At 39.3% G+C, this 23,195-nt stretch overlaps 2 protein-coding genes across 3 annotated transcripts in view; both read left to right on the top strand.

Annotated features, from left to right (window-relative positions):
• The window catches only part of LOC138982480 (protein mono-ADP-ribosyltransferase PARP14-like), a 49,120-nt gene extending 45,854 nt beyond the window's left edge, over positions 1 to 3,266 (top strand). For both annotated transcript variants that reach the window (XM_070355779.1, XM_070355778.1), the window contains exon 27: positions 269 to 3,266. In XM_070355779.1, coding sequence (XP_070211880.1) covers positions 269 to 546 — 278 coding nt within the window. In that variant the 3' untranslated portion in view covers positions 547 to 3,266. The remainder of the gene's footprint in view (positions 1 to 268) is intronic.
• An 8,947-nt stretch (positions 3,267 to 12,213) lies between these two features.
• Positions 12,214 to 23,195, top strand: part of LOC138982487 (E3 ubiquitin-protein ligase TRIM33-like) — a 41,581-nt gene continuing 30,599 nt past the window's right edge. Inside the window, exon 1 of the mRNA XM_070355792.1 lies at positions 12,214 to 12,357. The gene's annotated coding sequence lies outside the window, so the exon portion shown is untranslated. The remainder of the gene's footprint in view (positions 12,358 to 23,195) is intronic.

Raw genomic sequence — 23,195 nt, 5'->3', positions numbered from 1 at the left:
GTGATCAGCGCCTAAAAATGAACACATCAAACACCTGTGCAGAAATTCACATGATCACACAAAAAGTACAGACTGTACATGAATGTATGTGGGTTGCCTTTCCTGTCTGTCAGAAGTATACATGTATCTTCATAAATGAGCTGCCAACAAAGATCGAGGCTCAGTCTAGCTTGGTTGTGGTTTAGTCATTTTCTTTTGACGGGACCATTTTGATGAATATTTAAGGGCACACCTTTTCTGAAGTGTAAGCCTTTTTGTTCTTTTCCAGCCACGGTACACGGGCAAGGTGTGTACTTTGCTGTCAATGCAAACTATTCTGCCAGCGCAACCTACTCTCCTCCTGACCCCTCGGGAACTCGTCACGTGTACCTGTGCAAGGTTCTGGTGGGCGTGCCCACAAAGGGAAGTTCTTCCATGAGAGTTCTGCCCATGCGCCAAGGACACATCCTGTATGATTCTGCCGTAGACAACGTTCAGAATCCTTCCATGTATGTCATTTTTAATGACACGCAGGCATACCCCGAATATCTGATTGACTTTCAGTGAGGTAGACGTTGAGTTGCTCACCTTTCAAGGAAATTGGAATAGCTTCAAAAACTCAGTAACAGTGTGATTTTTTGAGGTTTTTTTTTTGTCATTTTGTCAGCTTTATGCATGAATTGGTTGTTGTTTGTGTGTGTATGTTTTCTTGTTTTTAATTTTTTCTAGGTTAGAGGTGAATTTATCAAATGAAGTGTGTTTTTTAATTGTGACCCTTTTTACTGCATATTACAATTTGGGTACAATATGAGACAATCTTGTATTTTCTTGAATTTACGTTTTCTGTAGATATTTCAAATTTGCGTTCTATTGATCAAGAGAATAATATTCTCTATTGTTAAAATATCAAGAGTATCTAACAGCATTTGACTTTGGGTGTGTGCATGTGCAAAACAGCTCTTTGTTTTGGCATGGTTTTATTTTGTCTTTTGTTCATACTTAATTGATAGTATTGTTAGCTGTTTACACATTTTGTTGTGAATTTTCTTGACAGGTAGGTTAAACATTGAACTAGATATGTTTCAAGCAAAATAGATCAGGATCTTATACTGTAGCTAGAGATTTTGTTGAGCTGCAAGTTGTGACATGTAATTGGTAAATTTTCACTTTTTATGCTTGTTTTTCTTCTCTTATAAATGTGTTTACTACAAGATGAATCTAATTTGTTTGTTTAAATCACTCTTGTGGTTTTTGTCAGTACATTTTTATTTATTTTTTATTTCTATTGTAGATCATTATAGTAGTGGAATATGCTTAGTGTCAACTTGACAGTTAGGTAATATTGTGGCCCCTGTGGACCAGTGCCAAAAGTGTCCCTAAGTTTGTTTGTTTTGTTCATGGGCTGAAACTCCCACACCTTTTACGAGTATGACCGTTTTTACCCCGTCATTTAGGCAGCCATACGCCGCTTTCAAGGTAAAAGTGTCCCTAAGTTACTTCGGGTATCCTCACATGATGCATAGTTTTTAGTTGAGTGTGTAGACCTTGGAGCAATTTTGGGAGATGGCCTCTCACCAGAGGGGCCTTATACATTTCTTTTTCTTTTTCATTACTTTATTGTCCCATCGCTGGGAAATTCGGGTCACTTCTTCGCAGTGGAAAGCTAGCAGCAACAGAGTCGCGCTACCCAGGTGTATGAGTGTTGAGGTGTATTCAGCCACCTGCACTTACGGCAGAATGACTGAGGTCTTTTACGTGCCACAGTAGTAACACGGGGTGGAACATATGGATACAGTCTCTGAGTCTGCACATAAAGTTGACCAGTGTCGGTCCCGGCCTGGATTTGAACCTGTGACCCTAGGATCATAGGTCCAGTGCTCTACCCACTGAGCTACCGGTTGGGTGTCATTGCAGAGAATTCAACCATATTTTTCAATCATTTACAAATGTCTGATTGTGAACTTACTTATTGTGCTAATCTACTGGTAGTGAACTTCAAGTTCAACCATTTTGAAGTTTACAAACAGTGGATTTCATTGTACTCAATCTACGTTCTTAATGAGTAATGGACAGACAATATAGCACGTACAACTAGCCTGTTTTAAATTATTTTTAGTTATGGGTGTTAAATAGTTGTCTGTACTATGAGAGTTGGTCAGTTTGCCTCTTTGACTGACTCGAATCACTAATGAACATGTTTGTTTGCTGTATTTCAGCAATTTTTCTCTGAGAACATGAGAGCTCTTATTATCTCTTATGATGGCGGTAATATATATCTGGTTCATTAATTGTGAAAAGGTTCAACCACGCAGACACACATACACAGACACACACCAAAAAGCACACACACACACACACACACACACACATACACACAGACACACACCAAAAAGCACACACACACACACACACACACACACACACACACACACACACACACACACTGACTGATGGAAAGGAGAGTTTTTCCAGAAGCTTTAATTCATCAAATTAGAAATGTAATATTAATACTTGTACACAAATGAGCAAGCAGTGTTCATCCATGGTGAATGCAAAGGCTTGTGATCACACTAGTTGGCCACTCTCAGCGAATCATATCAATGGCATGGTTAACTGTGTAAAGTGGAGGGGAAGGAAGGGAGTAGAGGTGAAGGTGGGAAAACTGGATGTGTGGCTGCATTATGGCCATACAAAAGCATATTGCTTGCAAGCAAGATGAATTATATTAAACTACTGTGTACCTTTGTGTTTTCTTTTGTGTCCTGCCTTAACGAAGTGGGTCATATAGGAACTCACAGGATTCAGTCAGTCTGCAGTTTGTCTTTCTGTTTTTGTTTTTTTCTCATGAGTTTTAGCCAGTTAAGTTACCTTTTTTAATCAAACTTGTGGACCAGCATTTTTGACTCGCCTGAACAACAAGGAGAGTGGCACAAAGGATTCAGAAATGTTTCAAACTAATATGGTGGCAGGCCGCAGACAGAAGTATTTGAACCTTTATACACTTTCAGGGTTCGATGATGTTCACTTACAATGCAAGTCTGCTTGACCTTCATCAATATTCCAGGTCACTGTAGGGTCAGGCTTGGGTCAGAACGTGAAACATCATGATTTTCTTGAACAATTTTGAAGCTAGAGCTAATTGACACTAATTACTGTACTTTCAGGTTCAAATGACTTCCTGACATAGTGAAAGCCTTGTTGACCGTCTTTAAATTTCAAGATCACAGTGAGGTAAAGAAAAGGGTTAAAAAAAAAAAGATGGGGGGGGGGGGGGGGGGGTTAAATTTGTCAAACAAATTTTAAGCTAGCTAGAGCTTTAACATTTCACCCAGTTTTGGGGTTCTATATATGAACTCAAGACATGAACAAAATCACAGTGTGATCTAGAGCAGATATAAAGAATGGATAATGTGTGTTAATTGCTTTTGCTTTTGAAGCAAATACGTTCAAATTTGACTACGCTATATAGTTCCTGGTCACCCTTACACATTGCATAAGATTGATTGACCTCTGACATCTGTCAAGGTCACTATGATTCCAGTTAGTGTCTACTCCCTGCTACTGAAAAGGGAATTCCATCAAACATTTGCTCTTCTTGTATTTTTTAGGTCCATTATTTATGTTTGAGGTGGACAGAAATGCTTGTGTAGACGTCTTTTTTTTCACCTCTAACTCTTAATGACTATAGAATTTGGTTGGCGATACATGTACATCAACAGAGAGATGATTGTTTTACTAGATCTTCTTCAGGCGATTTAAAAAAAAGTAAATCATTCATTTTGTTTTGAGAAGCATACAATATATTAATAGCAATATGCAACAAATAAAAGGCTGTTTTTGAGTAGTGTTTTTTGATAGTTTTGACCCAAATGTTCCCAAAACAACATATTAAGTTTATTTTTTATAAATAGTTTAAATTTGGTGTTCATGTAATTGTGAACATTATTATTGTTTTTCTATATCCTCACTTCTAAGTACATGTAAAATTATTGACTTTTGGATAATGTAGTCAGTACACATCGCTAGAATATTGTCGCAAGTGAACAGCATTAGCTTTGGCAATGTTTAACTATATCTAATCTTCCAGGATATACTTATATCCTTAGCTCTGCCTCATTTCGTTTAAGATTCTTACTGATACTTTCGAGGCGACCCTGTAATAATGTGTGTTTGTGCGTTTGTTCTTTTAAAAACCAGTCTTGATCTAAGGACTCAGTCCGGTCAAGAATAAAAGCTGGTTCTTGTGTATGACTGTGTATGTAAGTGTTAGTTGGAGTGCCTTGGAGAATGATGAGCATATGGGTGCGTCTCAGAAACTGATCCTTTTGTGTGTGCCATAATCAAATTAGCCCACAATTGAAACATACTGAATTTTAAATCATGATATTGGTATTTTTGAGAAGTAAAATGAATAAAGAAATAGTACAAACAAAACTGAGTATTTTGCATGATTATTATGAAGGTTGTTTTGCGAAAGAAATGATTAAATGCGTGAAAAATGGAGGTCTGATCTGTGACATGAACCATCAACTAGTTTTGTACCTCACTACAAGAATCGTTTAGAATGTCCAAGGACTGCTATTTTTGTTATGTGTGTTTGGTTTAAGTGTACTTGACAGTTGAAATGTTATTTTGTCCACAGAATTGTTTTTTTAAACGAAATTAATCGCTTGAAAGTTTGCCATCACTGTCGTAACATATGTTTCCGCACGCGTGCAACAGCAACAAGTCCTAAATTTGAACTTTAGAATTTGCATATTCATTTTCAACACGATCTTGACATGAAAGGGCATAGAAAATCGCTAAGCTAAATGTTATTTAAGTATTATTTTCTCAAAATTGCATCTGCAAACTAAGTTGAAAGTTGCGCAATATGACATGCTTCTTCAAAATTCCGTTACGATGGTGAACGGTTTTGCAAATAATGTTCAGAGTTTTGAAGAAAGATTAGAACTATTTTGCGCGTAGTGACTTAGAGGTGCGGGTGACTACGCATGCGCAGTTACAGAGAGAAATAGTTCAGCTTCCAGCAGCGAAGAAAGATTTCGAGAATGTTTCCGAAGTCTGTGATTTTGTTACGACAGTGATCAACACCCAAGGTTCTTAAGAAAAGGTGAGTTTTTGCTGCTATGATATTCTATGAAGTGAAAAATTAGGCTACACATTTGTTAATAATAGTTTTTCTTTCGATTTCACGTAGTCAAAACTTGACTAAATGTTTTAACATAGAGGGGGAATCGAAACGAGGGTCGTGGTGTATGTGTGTGTGTGTGTCTGTTTGTCTGTGCGTGTGTGTGTGTAGAGCGATTCAGACTAAACTACTTGACCGATCTTTATGAAATTTGACATGAGAGTTCCTGGGTATGATATCCCCGGACGTTTTTTTCTTTTTTTCGACAAATACTTTTGATGACGTCATATCCGGCTTTTTGTAAAAGTTGAGGCGGCACTGTCACACCCTCATTTTTCAATTAAATTGATTGAAATTTGTGTAAAGCAATCTTCGACGAAGGCCGTACTTCGGTATTGCATTTCAGCTTGGTGGCTTAAAAATTAATTGATGACTTTGGCCATTAAAAATCTGAAAATTGTAATAATTTTTTTTTTATATATAAAACGATCCACATTTACGTTCATCTTATTTTACATCATTTCCTGATTCCAAAAACATATAAATATGTTATATTTGGATTAAAAACAAGCTCTGAAAATTAAAAATATAAAAAATTATGATCAAAATTAAATTTCCGAAATCCATTTAAAGGAACGGTAAGTGTCAATGTTTTCTTTAATTGTAAAAGTTGTATGTTCAATGGAATGGTAAGTCTGAACAAAATAATTACTTTATTTTGTTTTTAGCCAGTGAATGTGGATGCATCAAAATCTTGATAGACATTAAACAAATTCATGTTAGTGAAACTAGTACACATATTGCATCAATCTTTAGTTGAAATCGCAGGTACTTGCATGTTTCAGGTGCAAGAGATTCGACCTGATGAACTGGTGGTAACGTTCCTTCGAAGGAAACCGGAGGGGAACTACTATTGCTTTCCAGGGATCGATGATATTTCCTTAGTCCCTACATCTGATGCAACCATGATTCGTGACCCCACCTTCAATGCCAGGGGGCATTATTTCTTTTAAAATAAATTAATTAACTGCAAGTGGCAACTGTTCTATATGTAACCAATGCCTTTGGTTTATTGTCTCAACAATTGAATGAACCACTTTTGAACATTTGCATTCTTCATGTCAAACCTTATAATACATGTCTGGTTGTTCGTTTCCGAGTTACGTGGGTGATGAACTTTTCATTAATGTTTCTCTTTTTTGGGGCAAAGTTTGCTTGATTTTGTCCAGCTTTTTTTCTTTCTGTTCCTGTTTTAGTGTTTGGCATTTTACCTAAGAAGAATCTGGTTGCAAAATCAGCTTCATTTAGTAAAGTTTGTGGGAAAAAGCATAACCGTTTCTTTGTTACAAAAGTGATGTTTCCATGTTACATCGGTGACCATTTTGCATTCTTTTGGGATAACTTTCTAACATTTTGTCTTAGAGCAACAAATCTTTGTATATATGCTATTGTGAAGGTTAAATGTCAATAAGACTGAATGAATGCCATGTATCAACATGTTCTGATCAGGATATCATTAATTAATTTTCATTTTTGTATTGAAATTTTGACGAATGCATGGAACTTTGAAAAAAAACATTATTTTGTTGTTTGCATGTAGTCATTTCATATTGAACTCTATAATGGCTTGTGATTCAACAATAATAACTGAATAAAAGTCGTTTTCAGCCTTATAAATGCAGTTTTTTTGTCTTTTATTGTTTCCATGTTACACGGGTGATTTTGCACACATGGTCCAAATAATGCTCAATATATGGCAAACTAAAGGCAATGTTATATTTTTTCTTGTTTAAACTGAAAAGGTACACCCTGAGAAGTGTGTAAATAGTATTATCAACGTTTTCTGGGAAGATTTTACTTTTGGTGATAATGTCACAAACAGAGGACGAGATTCTGAGACGCACCCATATATGAGCTTGCGGCGATCATCCTTTTTTGAGGATGAAAGTCGCTTGTTCATTTCAATGCTTGTTATTCTCTCAGGTGCCAGGAGAAAGGTTCCGTACAACTCTCGCTTACTCTATTACACATGTCGTATGCATAAAGATCGATTACTTTCCTTTGGTTATTAATATCTTCCAGGGTTGTGAAGCATTGTAAAACATAAGCCAGTTGAACAGGCCACCACAAACACTCGGATACATATACAATTCAACCAGAGAGTACAATAAGAAAAACTATTAGAGACTCGCTTGAAAGTTGAGCAGCTCTCGGCTTTTGAGTGGAAGGACAATTTAAGCAGTAGATAATTGGACAGATCGTTCACTTGGAGACCGTCTTGACAAGTGTGACTCACCAAATTTTCACAAGCTTGTCCCCAACGAAAGTTAGTCCTAAATCCATTAAAATTCATCCATGGGAACAGCTGTTCAGGACCAATTAAAAAACCAACAAACCAACAAACACATCCAACCAACAACAAACAAACAAAAAAAGCAAGAAAAGAACAAACAAAAAAAACAACAGATAAGGACTGTAAGATGAGAATACAATAAACTGTTTTACAGAAAAGTACACGTTATTTTTTCTTAAAGCTCTGGCATACCTTTTTGACTCACATGCGAAGCAAAAGTGAGTCTATGTACTCACCCGAGTCGTCCGTCCGTCCGTCCCGGCGTCCGTCCGTCCGGAAAACTTTAACGTTGGATATTTCTTGGACACTATTCAGTCTATCAGTACCAAATTTGGCAAGATGGTGTATGATGACAAGGCCCCAAAAAACATACATAGCTATTTTTCACATTTTTCCCATTTTCTCTGAAGTTTTTGAGATTCAATACCTCACCTATATATGATATATAGGGCAAAGTAAGCCCCATCTTTTGATACCAGTTTGGTTTACCTTGCTTCAAGGTCAAGGTCACAGGAGCTCTTCAAAGTTGGATTGTATACATATTTTGAAGTGACCTTGACCCTGAACTATGGAAGATAACTGTTTCAAACTTAAAAATTATGTGGGGCACATGTTATGCTTTCATCATGAGACACATTTGGTCACATATGATCAAGGTCAAGGTCACTTTGACCCTTATGAAATGTGACCAAAATAAGGTAGTGAACCACTAAAAGTGACCATATCTCATGGTAGAAAGAGCCAATAAGCACCATTGTACTTCCTATGTCTTGAATTAACAGCTTTGTGTTGCATGACCTTGGATGACCTTGACCTTGGGTCAAGGTCACATGTGTTTTGGTAGGAAAAATGTGTAAAGCAGTTCTTAGTGTATGATGTCATTGCTAGGTTTAGTTATTTGACCTTGACCCTGAAGGTCAAGGTCATGTCAAGGTCAAGCATGTGAGTCGTATGGGCTTTGCCCTTCTTGTTCAGTTCTGTTGTGGGACTCAACTTTTCTCAACTTGTATAGATGGTGCCTTTACTTTCAGAGTTTGTGAGCTATAATGGCTGTTCTGAATCGCAGTATCGTGTGTTCCCAGAAGGGGACATATATAATCGGAGATTCGTTACAGGTTTGTTTGCTAAGCATGTTTTCTTTGAAACTATAATACTGTCAGAATTGATACAAGATGCAGTGTTGGTTGATCTGTAAACGCAGAGTATTGTGTCACTGTTGCATGTTGACGATCAGCCCACAACAGTTTAAAATGGTCTTGAGGAGGTGATTAGCATTCACTTATAAAGATTGAAAATCAGTCATGACATATTTTGCGTTCCTGTAGGAACAATTATCACGTTAATGGATAGTTTTTGAGGGTAGGGGGTGCTTTGCACCCTCTCGCGTCCATTTGTTTGTTTTTGTACGCACACACACACACGTATGCTCAAACACAGGCGCACACACACACACACACACACACACACACACACACACACACACACACACACACACACACACACACACACACACACACACACACACACACACGTATGCTCAAACACACGCGCACACGCACACACACGCACACACACACACACACACACACACACACACACACACACACACACACACACACACACACACACACACACACACCATCTACTGATCTAGAAAGAGGGGTGGGAGCACAGAATTCCAAGAAACTTTAAGTTGGTTTACTTTTGCCCAAATTTATCATTAGCTTCATTAATTTTGTCCGGGGCCTATATTTATTGATTAATGTATTTGCTTTATTGATGGGATAGTGCGTCTTGAGTGTATTCAGAAACAGTTGCAGTGAGAGATGTGAAACACAGCATGCATCGGTTGTGGTTTGCACTTAAAATTTGTAGTGTTGTAATCTGAGTATTATAGACTGATTGGCTCGAACCGGTTATTCAGTTATAACAGTGATAATTCCTTCATACCTGTGCGAAGTATATTGTTTGCCTTTTGCACATTATCAAGTGTGTTATTGTTATACATTATCAAGTGTGTTTAGTTTTTCTGCTAACTATCGGATGTAGTGTACATATTGTCCGTATTACTTGTATTTTAAACCAGCATGTAACTGTCACGATAAACCACTTCAGACACGTGACTATTCATTAGTCAGAGTGTGTGTACTTTCCGAGCAAGCATAAAATACAACAACAGTGTGCAACAAAGACAAGGTACTTGATTACAGGTTTGAGCTATTTTGTACTAGCTTCATCTTGCTTGAAGATGCTATGCAATTGAAATTAACCTTTTGCTCAAATTGTGAAATGAAACTATAATAGCCTCATGCAGTTGTACTTCAAAAGAAATCCGACTTCACAAGAAAGAAAGGATGCTGTTGTTAAAGGCACTTTAATTGTCAGCTTGTAGCCATACCTTACACATTTTGCAATAATTTAAATCTCTTGCAGCACTACATGCTTCCAGTATATTGATATTTTTTGTATTGCTGAAGGTTTGTTTTCCTATGCATCTCATTGCTATTTTTCAAAACACAAAAAATGCTCAAATTTGTTTTGAGTTGGAGTCAACACATAAGAGAGTGAACTGTGTTTTCAGATCTTAACTGTCGTGGAGGCAATGGATGGGGAATTGAAAATAGGGCACCTGCAGTAGTTAGATAACAGTAAAAAAGCAAGCATAAAAAATATCCATCTTGGAGGGAAGTGACTACGTACATAAAGTACATCATCGGAACTACGGCAACATATGTCTTGAAGTAAATTACAAATTTCAAGTGTTGTTGCCAAAGCAATTTTGATAATCAAGAATTGCCACTATTTTTTAATTCCATTTTCTTTCAAACCTTGTTCGTTCCGTGTTGCGTCTGCTTTTTTTTGTCTTTTGTGTTCTTGTTTTTCCTGATGAAGCTTCCATAAGCGAAAATTCGTACCGTCTTGTCTCGTTCTTGTATCGGTGAGTACAGTATTCCTTTGTTTTTTAACTTTATTTTTTATTTGTTTTCCTTCTCAAATATGGAATTCAAACATTAGTTCATGCAATATAAACATTGGAATTAGTCAAGCGACTGCTAAGCAAGACTTGCTTTAGTCTGAATTAGCTGAAACTTGGTGAAGATACAGACAGAATCAGAAATCGCTGGATGTCTTTTTGAAGTTAACAAAAATGGGACTTGACCATTCGCATAGATCGTTTTCCTGCTATATTCTTTCTGGGGTCCACAAAAGTACAGCCACTTAGTTTGATTGCAGTATGAGAAGCTAAAGTAGGTTCAGAAAATGCGAGATAACAATCCAGTGAAGTCGCTGAACTGAACAATGGAGTTACTTTTTCAAGACAATAACAATAAGCGCTTTGAAAATAATTGAAAAAGCTGGAATAATAATGTTAATTCAATTATTTTTTTAAACAACTACGGTAGTATGAACTGTATGACTACTCTTGCTGCATATATATTTTCTTTCTGTGCTTGAAAAATAAAATTCACTTTTGTGACATTCAATGTTGTTTTTCATGTGTGTGTGCGTGCGTGCATGTGTGTGTGTGTGTGTGTGTGCGTGCGTGCGTGTGTCTGTGTGTGAGGGAGACGCTGGACGCTTTGACAGTTTATTGTCTTTAGCTAATTAATTAAGGCTTTATCGACAAATAGCTATGAATGCAATTGAAAATGAACGTGTTTACACAGAATACGGAGGGCACCTAAGATGTTCTGAAGCGGTGAGTGTTTAAATGAAAGGGTGTTTGTACTGTGTGTAAAAGCCTGACAGTATCTGTGATGGTTTATGGGAGGCTTACTGTGCCTTTAAGACATCTTTAGTATGCTGGCACGATATCCGAAAGTTTCGAAGCAATCAAGGTAGTCATTGCTGAAATAATGGTGATTTTTGTCATCAAACAAATCCCGTTTTCAACCACTCATGCGATCGTCACCTGCATTTGTTGAAAAGACATAACACAAAGAATACGCAAGATAGCAAAACAAAACTATACCTGTTCTGGTTAGATAATTGGTTTGACTTTCTCTTCGTACAAAAATGACAAGTTATGAGTTTTCGTCGATTTGTTATTAGTATATTAAGTTATGTTCTTTCAGGTCGATTTTGGTGGTATCTTCGTTTGAAAGGCGGTCACATCCCCCCTGTAAAAGATATATTTGATACGGAAAGTGTGCCAGACACCCTATAGTTGAGTGCCTTTCATGGAAGGTGGAATAGAAAGTTTGATAATAAATGACACGGGAATGAATGCTTTATTTTGGGTGCAATAATTTCTTTGCCGAGTGTCTTTTCATTATGCACTTAATAATAATATTTTGTTTGTTTGTATAAATGTTTTTGTTGTTTGTTTGGTTTGTTGGTTAGTTGTTTGTTTGCCACTGTTCGCATGTGCGTTTTTATTTTTGTTTGTTATTTAACATTCATCAAAAGCATTATTCGAATCCATGTAGTGCCTTTCATGGGCGAGGGCTAGATGTAAAAAAAAGCACCAATGTTTGCTTATGCCATTACCCTCGTTAATAAATAATGTGTCTTGTCTTGTTTTGTATCTCTCTTTTTGGATTGCTATAGGCCTAAATACATGTACCGATATTACCATATAGCGCAGCTTACTGCAATTAAACAAGAGACTGAGAGACAGACAGATACACAGGCAGGCAGGCAGGCAGGCAGGCAGGCAGACAGACAGACGGACAGACAAGCACACAGACAGACAGACCGACACGTACACAGACAGACAGAGATTGAGCCCAGCGGGCTGAGACTTGAAGTGGTTTCCCTTTATCTTCATCTGTGTTGCGGGAATTGGAGCATAACATTTTATGCGAAATGCTTCCTTGTCGTGTAGTTCAGTGTTGAATCAGCAAACAGACACAGCCTCGCTGGCAAACAGGTCAGTGGAACACATTGGAAGGTATGTGAATTGAGCTGGTGGCCAAAGTCAATACTGTGCGACTGGATATAGGCCTACTTGTTTTCCCAAAAGGATTAGCACGTTTAATTGACTTAATTTTTGTGTACTTTCCTGGAGCCAAACAACAACCATAACACAGCTTTTTAAGAGTGAAAGACTCGTTCATTCTACGACAAAACGAGTAAACTTATAAATGCAACAATAAGGGCCAAGTTTGTCTCCTTTTGGTTTTGATTTCTCAGAAAGCCGGAGCTGTGCACCACACAACTCGGCCTGACTGTCGTTGGAATCGATAACGCTAAACGCCATGAGCGTGTAGCCTATTATTGTCGAGTTGTAGCCTGTTTGACAAGGTAGGCGTATCATTCAGGGTATGTTTCACAAAGCAGATGTTGTACAATATGAAACTGCGTACGTAAGCATAGGTTTGGTTTTAAAACTTTGCACGACGACGACGTAGACATTCATTTTGGAAAAATAGACATGAAATTAACTCGTAACTCTCTCGGAACTGACAAGGTCCCGAAGGCTTGCATGTAAGCAGTAACTGCGTATACACGCCGTAGGCCTATAGCCGGGATAGTTACATCGTATTTTGGGAGCACAACACAAAAGTTACAGGTCGCACTACACGAAGAAGGGTAGTTGGTTTAGAAATATCACTTAAACAGCTTCTCAAAATGCATGATGTTACTAAAGTTAGTGTCTAATAACAGTACCTCATAATACATTCGTCTTTTTGTTGAATAAAAGTGATCACTGTAATATAACTCACAGTGCCCGTATTCAAAGACTTCTTAAGTTGAAATATTTTGCTTTCAGAAACCAAAACCTGGCATTCATAGCTGTTTTTATTGATATTACATTCATCCAAACACACACTTCTTGTAATAGAGACATGGACTAGCTTATGCTTAGTGCATCTTGTGATTTTGGTTGGGCTGTGTTTAAAACTGACGCATACAGATCAATTCAAATTGATGTAGTTGGAAAACACAATGTTACGACACGCACAACTTGCATGTTACAGATAGCACTTAGTTTTGGGTTTTCAAATGTTACGGATCGTACAACTATAGGTTCAAACTTAACTACCAAATATTATTGTTTTTTCTGTAGTTTTGTACAATTTAATTAGTGTAAACTTACGTATTAAGACTAAATACTGTATCACACTATGTATGCATACCTATAGATAAGTGCTTGTTAGCTTCCATAAACATTATATTAAACTAACAAAACTCATGCTTTGGCCAACACAGGACATTTTGGTATGTATTCCTGTGTCGTGATCAAGCATCAGGAGCCGTCATCGCATGTATTTGGCCCGACAGTATCTAATAGGCCTATATATAAGAATGGACGTAAGTGTGTCTGTCTGTCTGGCTGTGGTCGCCATTTCTCAGAGATGGCAAGATGCAGGCACAAGATAGTGTGCAGGCACACTGCACATGCCTAGGAGCCGCAGATGTGCACCTGGGTTTCTTGATTCATTGTTTCCTTCATCCCGTTAACTACCTTGTAAGCGCCCACCCCATGCACATGCACCAATTTCGATTGACAGTAGGGTTTGGGCGACTTGGTATCTGAAGTCAGCTAGGTCGCGGCCGGGTTTCGGGTGGTTACCTTTATTTGAGCGGCTCTCACGTGACCCCTGTATGGTATAGACTTTGATCCGACCGAAGCTGGAGGTATCCCACGAACGCTATTCATGCCGATAAATCATGATAAAGGAGGATTCTTTGTGCACACACTCAGGCTACAGTTGGGGATGGAAGTTCCCGGCCCAAAATTGGGAACATACTAAGTAAAATACGGAAGGTGACGACCAATTCTTCGATTATTGATCCGTCGCCACCCAGGGCAGATATGTTGGGGTGGAATTTCTAGAGACTAGGGCATAATATTCGCGCAATTAGACCACGTCAAGACTTTGATTTGTTTGACATCAAAGGTTCGTGACGTCATCCCCTCTCTGGGGCTTTTTCCGGCTCGCGCGTGTGTAGTTTGCACGTTTATGTGTACAAGTTAGTGTGTGTGTGTGTGTGTGTGTGTGTGTGTGTATGTGTGTGTGTGTGCGCGTGTGTGCGTGCATGTGTGTGTGTGTGTGTGTGTACATGTGTTTGGGTATGTGTGTGTGTGTGCGGCGTGCGTGTGTGTGTGTGTGTGTGTGTGTGTGCGTGTGTAGAATGTGTGTTGATGTCTGTCTGACTACTATTTACGTGCGAGTATGTGCTTTGTGTGCATGGATTATGTGTGTGTGAGTGAGTGAGTGTGTGTGTGTGTGTGTGTGTGTGTGTGTGTGTGTGTGACGTGGTTTGCGCGCGCGCCTGTGTGTATGTGTGTGTGTGTGTGTGACGTGGTTTGCGCGCGCGCCCAGGCTGTGTGTATGTGTGTGTGTGTGTGTCTGAGTGTGCGTGTGTCTGTGTGTGTGTGTGTGAGAGAGAGAGAAGAGAGAGAGAGAGAGAGAGAGAGAGAGAGAGAGAGAGACAATGACAATGACAATTCTTTATTTAACGAGGGTAATAGATTAAGCAGTGGTCTGCTTTTTTACATCCAGCCCTCGAAAGAGAGAGAGAGAGAGGGAGAGAGAGAGAGAGAGAGAGAGAGAGAGAGAGTCATTTTCCGTTTTCTCACTGTTGCAATCTGTAGTGATAATTTCATCTTCATGGCATTGGGCAACAAGTTCTCCATCTTGGGGAATAATGTTGTATTCCTTTGTTACATAGTTTAATGCTCCCGTTGTTTTGTTCAACCTTTAAATGCAAATTTTAATGCGTTGGGAGGTATGTAATGCGACTGCATGGTCTATGGTGGTCTTGAATGCTTCAAACTTTTCTGAACAATACCAACACATATATTTCTTGTTCTTCTTGTCCATCCTTTCAGCACAAAACGGTCCAAAAAAAACCGTGTGCAGTCAAGCCGAAAGCCTTCAGTTATACATGTATACATCAGTCACTACATCATGGAATGTTCTTTCTTGACGAAGACAAGACGTCTTCAAAAATACACTAGGCATCTGTAAATCAGAAGAAAACAACAGCATATTTTTTACAATCTTGTCATCTGAAAACCAAATTAGAGCAAAACATTTGTGCATCTTCAAAATAAATTGGGAGCAGTATTGAAAATTGAATATATCTAACGACCATCTATGGTATACCTAGCTGATATAAAGCGATGGCTTCCTCAATGCTGATTGCTCCCTGTTGTTTTCATCTTCACCCCTTATTGTCAGGCAAATGTAAGGCTTCTCTGAGAGGCGTACCCTTGCAATAATTCACGTACACCACCACCCACCCGGACCCCTCCCTCGCCTTAAAGGCATATGTACGCGCTCCCGTGTTTACAAAGTGTAGTTTGCCCACAATCGATGTCAAACGCACCATAAGACCATAATAATGACGATATGTCACCATGCGCGGACCATAATACATGCATTACAGCTTGTTCTAGCCTCTGAAAAAGTGAGGATGTCAACAAAGCCGCGGTGTTAGCTCCCTTGCATCAACGTTACATGTGTGTTGCCAAATCTATAAATAGGACGATCCAGATCAAAATGAAAATTAACATATCTCAACATTGAAGGGGTCCTAGACCACAATATTTTGCAGGGAACTTAATTTAGCATGTCTCCAGCTGTTGGTAAAGCAAATAGCGTGTATAGTCATCGAGTACATATGGCTTTAAACTTTGTTCAGTCATTACCTATTGGCCTGAAAATGATTTTACAATATTCCTCTAGAGTTTGTCCTGTGGCGAAGGAACTTCCGTGCCATGGGGTAAGCACATTCCAATGGTGAAGAAACACTTGCTGAAATAAATCATTGGTCTTTTCAACATGCACGGTCTCAGTGTCAGCTTTTTATATTTAGTCAAGTTTTGACTAAATATTTTAACGTAGAGGGGGGAATCGAGACGAGGGTCGTGGTGTATGTGCGTGTGCGTGTGTGCGTGTGTGTGTGTAGAGCGATTCAGACTAAACTACAGTACTGGACCGATCTTTATGAAATTTGACATGAGAGTTCCTGGGTATGAAATCCCCGAACGTTTTTTTCATTTTTTTGATAAATGTCTTTGATGACGTCATATCCAGCTTTTAATGAAAGTTGAGGCGGCACTGTGACGACCTCATTTTTCAACTAAGTTGGTTAAAAGTTTGGTCAAGCAATCTTCGACGAAGCCCGGGGTTCGGTATTGCATTTCAGCTTGGTGGCTTAAAAATTAATTAATGACTTTGGTCATTAAAAATCTGAAAATTGTAAAAAAAAAATAAAAATTTATAAAACGATCCAAATTTACGTTTATCTTATTCTCCATCATTTGCTGATTCCATAAACATATAAATATGTTATATTCGGATTAAAAACAAGCTCTGAAAATTAAATATATAAAAATTATTATCAATTTTTTTTTTTCGAAATCAATTTAAAAACACTTTCATCTTATTCCTTGTCGGTTCCTGATTCCAAAAATATATAGATATGATATGTTTGGATTAAAAACACGCTCAGAAAGTTAAAACGAAGAGAGGTACAGAAAAGCGTGCTATCCTTCTCAGCGCCCTCTCCCCTCCCCACCCCTACCTCATCCCAACGGCAACCCCTACCCACGCTTCTTTGGCATGTGTATTTACTGCCTTTCAGACTGACCAGACGACAAAGGGCAGTAGACTGACCCGAGGGCAAGGGGGCGGGGGGGTAAGAAGCGAACGCGTGGATGCTGGGAATCAGAAGTTGCCTAGTCAGTCTACGGAAAATGGCACCATAACCAAGGATTTATTGCTAAAGAATTTCTGTTTTCAGATTCATGTTCTGCTATGTTTGTAGTATGTCTGGTCAAAAATCGAGAAAAATATAATTATTTTTAAAAAAGTTATCAAGTGTGTTTGTCAGTGTGTATTTTGTCACAAAGCGATTCTACGTTTTTTTTACATTGTCTGAACTGTTTTGACACCACGAACATCAAATATAACATGCAAGTCACAGTTTATGATTACAATATAAAAAAATGTCTAAGATATTAAAAATCAAAAGGTCAAGGTCATTGGGTCATAAGGTCAAATTTGTTGTTTATGCGTGAAGTGAAGGCTGTGTAATCATTTTCAGCAGCATAACGAATATTTTTTTTTATACACGCACTAAACACACACACACACACACACATACACACACACACACACACACACACACACACACACACACACACACACACACACACACACAGAGGGGAAATTCCAAAGTAATTGGTACACAAGGTCATATTTATTGTTTTCAACTAAAAGTAGAATACTGTACTCATTTTAAACCAAACATCATCTTTGTGAAGGTTTTGTTCTACAAAAACATAAGTATTCCTGTACAGGAGAATGTAAGCGCACTCAAGCAACATGTAAAAAGGCCACACAGTTTGCAGTGTAAACTAAGAAAAGTAAGATGAATGATGTCAGGAAGTCGCTGGATAGTCTACCGCGTGACAAGGGAGCAGGGTATACAAAAGCAAACCATTCAAACACTAGCAATGAAACAACAAACGTAAACAAGGCAATTGATTAGATAAAGCATCACATAATCAAATAATCGACAACATTTTAAATTCAAAGCACATAATGTTATGGAGTGGTATAGCCCGGTTTTTAGACAATCATAAATGCCTCTACACAACTCTATAAATTTAGTATTTGTTTACAGACTTGAATGTAATCTGAATAGTTGTCCGCTACCGTAGCTTACAAGGCACAAGCGCACACGCACTCACACACGCAAAAACCTGGTGTTAAATGGATCTTGACACTGCCAAGACTAATTATTATTAGTTTACAAAGCTTTTTACATCACAAAATCATTTCCGGGCTTCGACCAGTACTCTAGGCCGACAACACCGCAAGAAACTCTACAGTCCAAGACGCAGACACCTTTTGGCTCAAACAAAGCAGCTTAACAGGTAAGACGAATAGGTATTCTACTGTACGTTACCCTACTGCCATCTTTCGGCTTTCAAGATGTTGGTATGGCTGTAAGTCCTTCAGACGACTGACAAGGGTGCACCAGTCCTCACGACACCGCAACCATTGCTTGACGTAGTCCTTGATCCTTCCAGTTCGTCTCGGCGGCTAACTGTAGAACCCTGCCAGCTCTCCATGCCATGGTCATGTCCACAAGCCGCAGTTGACTGGTTCAGTTCAGCCTCCGGCGATGAAAACCCCCCAGTTGGAACACTGTAAAGTTTATAGTCCATAAATCAACTTGTCTTTAGTTTCTTTCACTCGCACAATAAAAATACTCACTCGTCCAACATATTAAGCTGCATGAGCCAATATAATTATTTACACGTTAATTCCTGTTTTCTAAAGCCAAGAAAACGTTACGTAAAACCCTCACATGTTTAAGCAGTGTAGCACAATAGCTTAGGCCTACACAATAACATTAAACACAGAAACAGTCACTCTTCTCACATACGACAACATGACATGAAAATATAACCGGTTTCAAACATACCTCAAAAGAGTGTAAAGCCAACATTTAGTACAGTCGCCGGCCTGGCATGAATATGAAAATGGAAGATATCACGTAGACTGATAGGGAAAGTTCGTCAGTCTTCATCCTTCTTCAGTCAGATACCTAAAACAGGAGCCCGTCTGCTAACGTGTTACGAAAAACATGAGTCGAGCTTGGCTCCTTGACGGCGACTGATTTTACAAAGTCGTTCTTGCTATGACATTGCCAGTGAGCTGTCGCCTGCATTACTTGCACGTGAAAAACCTTGTCAGTTACACAAAGGTTCAACTGCGGTCAACGCGACGGTATGCAGCCTATAGCCCTTTCCAATGTCTGACCATCGCTATAGTCTATTCTATTTACCACAATACACATTACCACAAATACGAGTAAACCGCTTCGTAACACATAACTCCAACATCATTACACAAACATTGCACAACATTCATAAACATTATTGACCAATAATGTATTCACAGCGTTAGTCATGCATTGGTCGACTGCAGACTGCAGAATTGAGCATCAAAGCAGTCATAAAACACTCAATGAATGCATTCACTAAATACAAATATCTGTGAACACATTCCGTAATCAGAAAAAAATCAGGAAACAACAGGAATGATAATAATTATGTCCCTTGAAAAACATCTCACAACATCAGTCACTGTCATAGAAATAAACATCTTCTGGTACATCTGTGCTATCAATTTCCTCAATGGAGACGTTATTAGTGTCACATCCAGGTCTGGGAGTGGCAGAGAGATTTTGAACGTGTGTGAGGTCAGGAGTGCGTTCAGAGCCGAGTCAACCAGAAAGTGGCCTCTAACTGCTCGGGACACTGCCTTGCCTTGAAGCATGTGGTTGACAGCTGTTGGTGCATATGTCAGTTCTAGCACCTCCTGCAGACCGCTGCCCTCCATCAAACGTCCAATGCAGCCCAAAAAGCTCATTTCCATGTGAAAACCTCCAAGCCTTAGAACAATGGAGGCCAAGTCAGCATCATCAGGTTTGTTGGCGACGATCTCATGGGCTTTCCAAAATAGGGGCTGGTCGAAAGTGAGCACTGGAGTCGAGCCATGTCTCTTTGCTTCCTTCGCCGTGAACAGCAGTGTAGAGTGAATGCAAGTCAGATCACCAGGGTTCATGTCGATCATTGGCAAGAAGAAAACGCTCGACTTACCAGGGTGACGGTCGTTGTGGACAGCCTGCATCGTTCCAGACCATGAAGGTCTTGCAGGCTTCAGCGGCCACACCACCTTCCACAAGACATCAAGGTGTATAGATGGGTCAACAGCTCGCAGGTTTTCTAGTTCCCTGTATGTAGTGTTCCCAAAGTGAACTGCCTTTGACTGGAAATACACGATGTCAATTGTTCCCTTTTCTTTTGAATCTTTGGAGGTGACATCCAACCCAGGAATAGGCGTTGTTCGTCGTGTTCCAGGAGTTGTGGTAGCAATCATTCCCATACCATGGAAAGAATTGTATCCATCCAAGGTACAGGAATTGTGATCCACATTGTCAGCCACGTATTGTAGAATCACATTCTTGGCACATCCTGGAATATCTGTACTTTGGGACACAGCTGCATTTGCCTCAAATCTCTGCACCTCTGTGTAGGAAGACGAGAAGCCCATCGCATTCAACACATCGATCAGATATCGGGAGCCAAAATGGTGGTGCATTTGTCGAGCTGCCTGGACAATTGCTTGTCCCACAGATGCAATGTTATTGTCAGCATCTTTTTCGCTGAAAATCAAACGCAGAAAAAGCTGAAGGGACTGGGGAATAAAGTCCAGGTTGTACGCCCCTGAAGAAATATCCTCTGATGTTGGATATTCCTTGTTTGTCGTTGCAGAAGCAGATTTTATTTCATTCTTTATCAGTGCTGCAGCAGCTTTCACCAGCTTCAGTTTTTCACTTTCGTCGTCATTAGTCTTCGGAGAACTGTAGAAATCATGAAGAATGGATTTAACTGTTGTGCGGAATGTTACAACATTAGACTTGCCCAGAATGTTCGCTATGATGATTTTTTCACCAAATCTCTCCAAGAGCTTTTCCTTCATCCATTTGGTGGTGTAACCAACCCCTCCACTGAACTCTTGCATTTTCTGCACAAGCTCTCCGATGGTGATCTGTTCGTCATCGTGGTTAATGAGATATTCTGCTGTTTTCTCAAAAGCTTAAAGTTTTTCAGTGTCCGGTGGTCTACCCACACTTCGGCTTGGAGCGTTTGTCAGTGCATATGCACCTGGCTTGTCATTATAACGTTTGGGAATTGACAGACCAAGCGCCCTGAAGTTACAGTTACAAGTTATATGATTCACAGCATCCGCTGCATGCAGGTCTCTTGCAAATTCAAGCTTTCCCTTGACGATATCTGCCCACTCATCATTTCTTTCGTCACATTTTTTCAAAATTTCAGTTTGTAAAGATAATGTTCTGACTCTGTATGCCTCATCAGGTCCACGTGTTTTGGAAAGATTTACCCGAGTCCCACAGAAAAAGCAGCAACTTGCAAAGTCAAATCTGTGTTGCTTAGATCGTGTGCTTCGCTCTCCAAGCTCAGTATTATCGGTATCTCTGTTTTGCTGTCTTAAGTCTTTCTCGATATTATTGTCGTTGGTGTAATCCCTTCGACACTCGATATGTACCCTTTGACCAACTGTAGGCTGAACGGTTCTGTTCTGTCTTCTCTGGCTCGAATCCTTGATTCCTGTATCAACAAACAAATAACATTGCTCACTACAAACTCTTTTTTATAGACATTTCAACAGAAGCACGCAATTTGTTAACCGGCTATGACCCCACACACTTGCTTTGATAAGTCTCACTGGATGACACCCAGTAATACAACAAACTACAAATACAGCACAACATGTAAAAGAACACCAAAGGGAAAAACAACAAAAGAACAAAAACAAACAAAATAAAAAAGGACATAAAACAAACAAACAAACAAACAAACGTTATAGTATACAGAACACTAAGAAACTCAAATTTATCATAAGAATTGAAACCGAAATCAAGAGAGAGAACATACTTGCACATCCTTTCTTTCCCAGGGTATTAAACTCGACGTCACATGGTTCGTTGCATATTGGACAGGTTTTTAATGGATCATCCATTGTGGTAGCCTTTGAAGTGCTGTAAGTAAAATAGTTTTCATGAACACAAATTTGTAATGTTCAACATTGATAACAGCACCACCATTAAATACCACAATAATATATAGTGCGTCCTGCATGTTACTTATGTAATCAGTTGATTCTAGAGGAAAACAACTAAAACACATGAAAATAGGAATTTTGACTGGAATGTTCAGCTATACAAATCCTTGCTAAAACAGAGTTTTTCAGGCGGCAGTACAGACAGTAAAACCTTCAGTTAAAGTATTTTATGGAATAGTCAAACCAAAACTAACCTTCATTGTTTTAAAGTTGTAGATGACCACAAATAAACGTCCATGCAGCTCTGGTGTATCACAAAGACTGAAGTGAAAAACTGCTTCAAATAATCAAACTGTGAAGATTCCAGCAAGATGGTATCAAAGACAGGCTGTGCTGTCAGACCAGAGTTATGGTGAGAGCATCCGGCGAGCGCGCGGTCACGGCGATCAGATTACTGATAGCCAGCCTCCCTTACCCTCTATCCAGGAACCCCCTCACCCCCCCTCTTCCTGCTGCAGAATGGCAGGCGAGTGATGCCATGATCTCTCTGTATCGAACTTTTAATCGATCATATCTCGGCCGTGCGATCTTCAAATGGAGTCGAATTGTGTATGCATGTTAAGTGTTCCATGCTGAGCGCAGCCATTATAAAATAAATTCTTTAGGATTTAATCCTTAGTCTCCGGCAGTATGACTTGCCTAAAGGGGGGCTGGTTGTGTGTGTGTATCTTTGAGTGGGGTGGGGGTCAATTTATCGCGTTTCTGTTAGCCGTAATGATTAGCCGGTCACCATGGTAACGGTTGTCCAATTGTGATAAGTGGCCTTGTAACTACTCCACAGGCCTTGCAAGTCCAGCTGTTTCACACGTTGCCTTCATTTACCTGGGACTCACAGACTGACCATTCTTCTGTCCTCAGTACAAGCTCGCACCTTTGCTCTCATGTCCAGACGCCACTATAACAGCTCCACTCGTGATGTCAAGTTTCTGACGAAGTGGCTTCGGGCATGGGGTTTTATTTATTTTCTTGGTGGTCTTGTGAAACGAAGGTCTGACTATTCCCGTCTCCCTGTGATGAGCTCACACCTGTGTGTACCTTTGCTCTCATGTCCAGTCATTGCCAGCCCCCCCCCCCCTTTTTTATATTTAGTCAAGTTTTGACTAAATATTTT

Source organism: Littorina saxatilis, linkage group LG12 (genome assembly GCF_037325665.1).
Source record: "Littorina saxatilis isolate snail1 linkage group LG12, US_GU_Lsax_2.0, whole genome shotgun sequence".
Taxonomy (NCBI): Eukaryota; Metazoa; Mollusca; class Gastropoda; order Littorinimorpha; family Littorinidae; genus Littorina; species Littorina saxatilis.
Note: the sequence above shows the minus strand (reverse complement) of the source record. Positions and strands in the feature narration are given on the sequence as shown.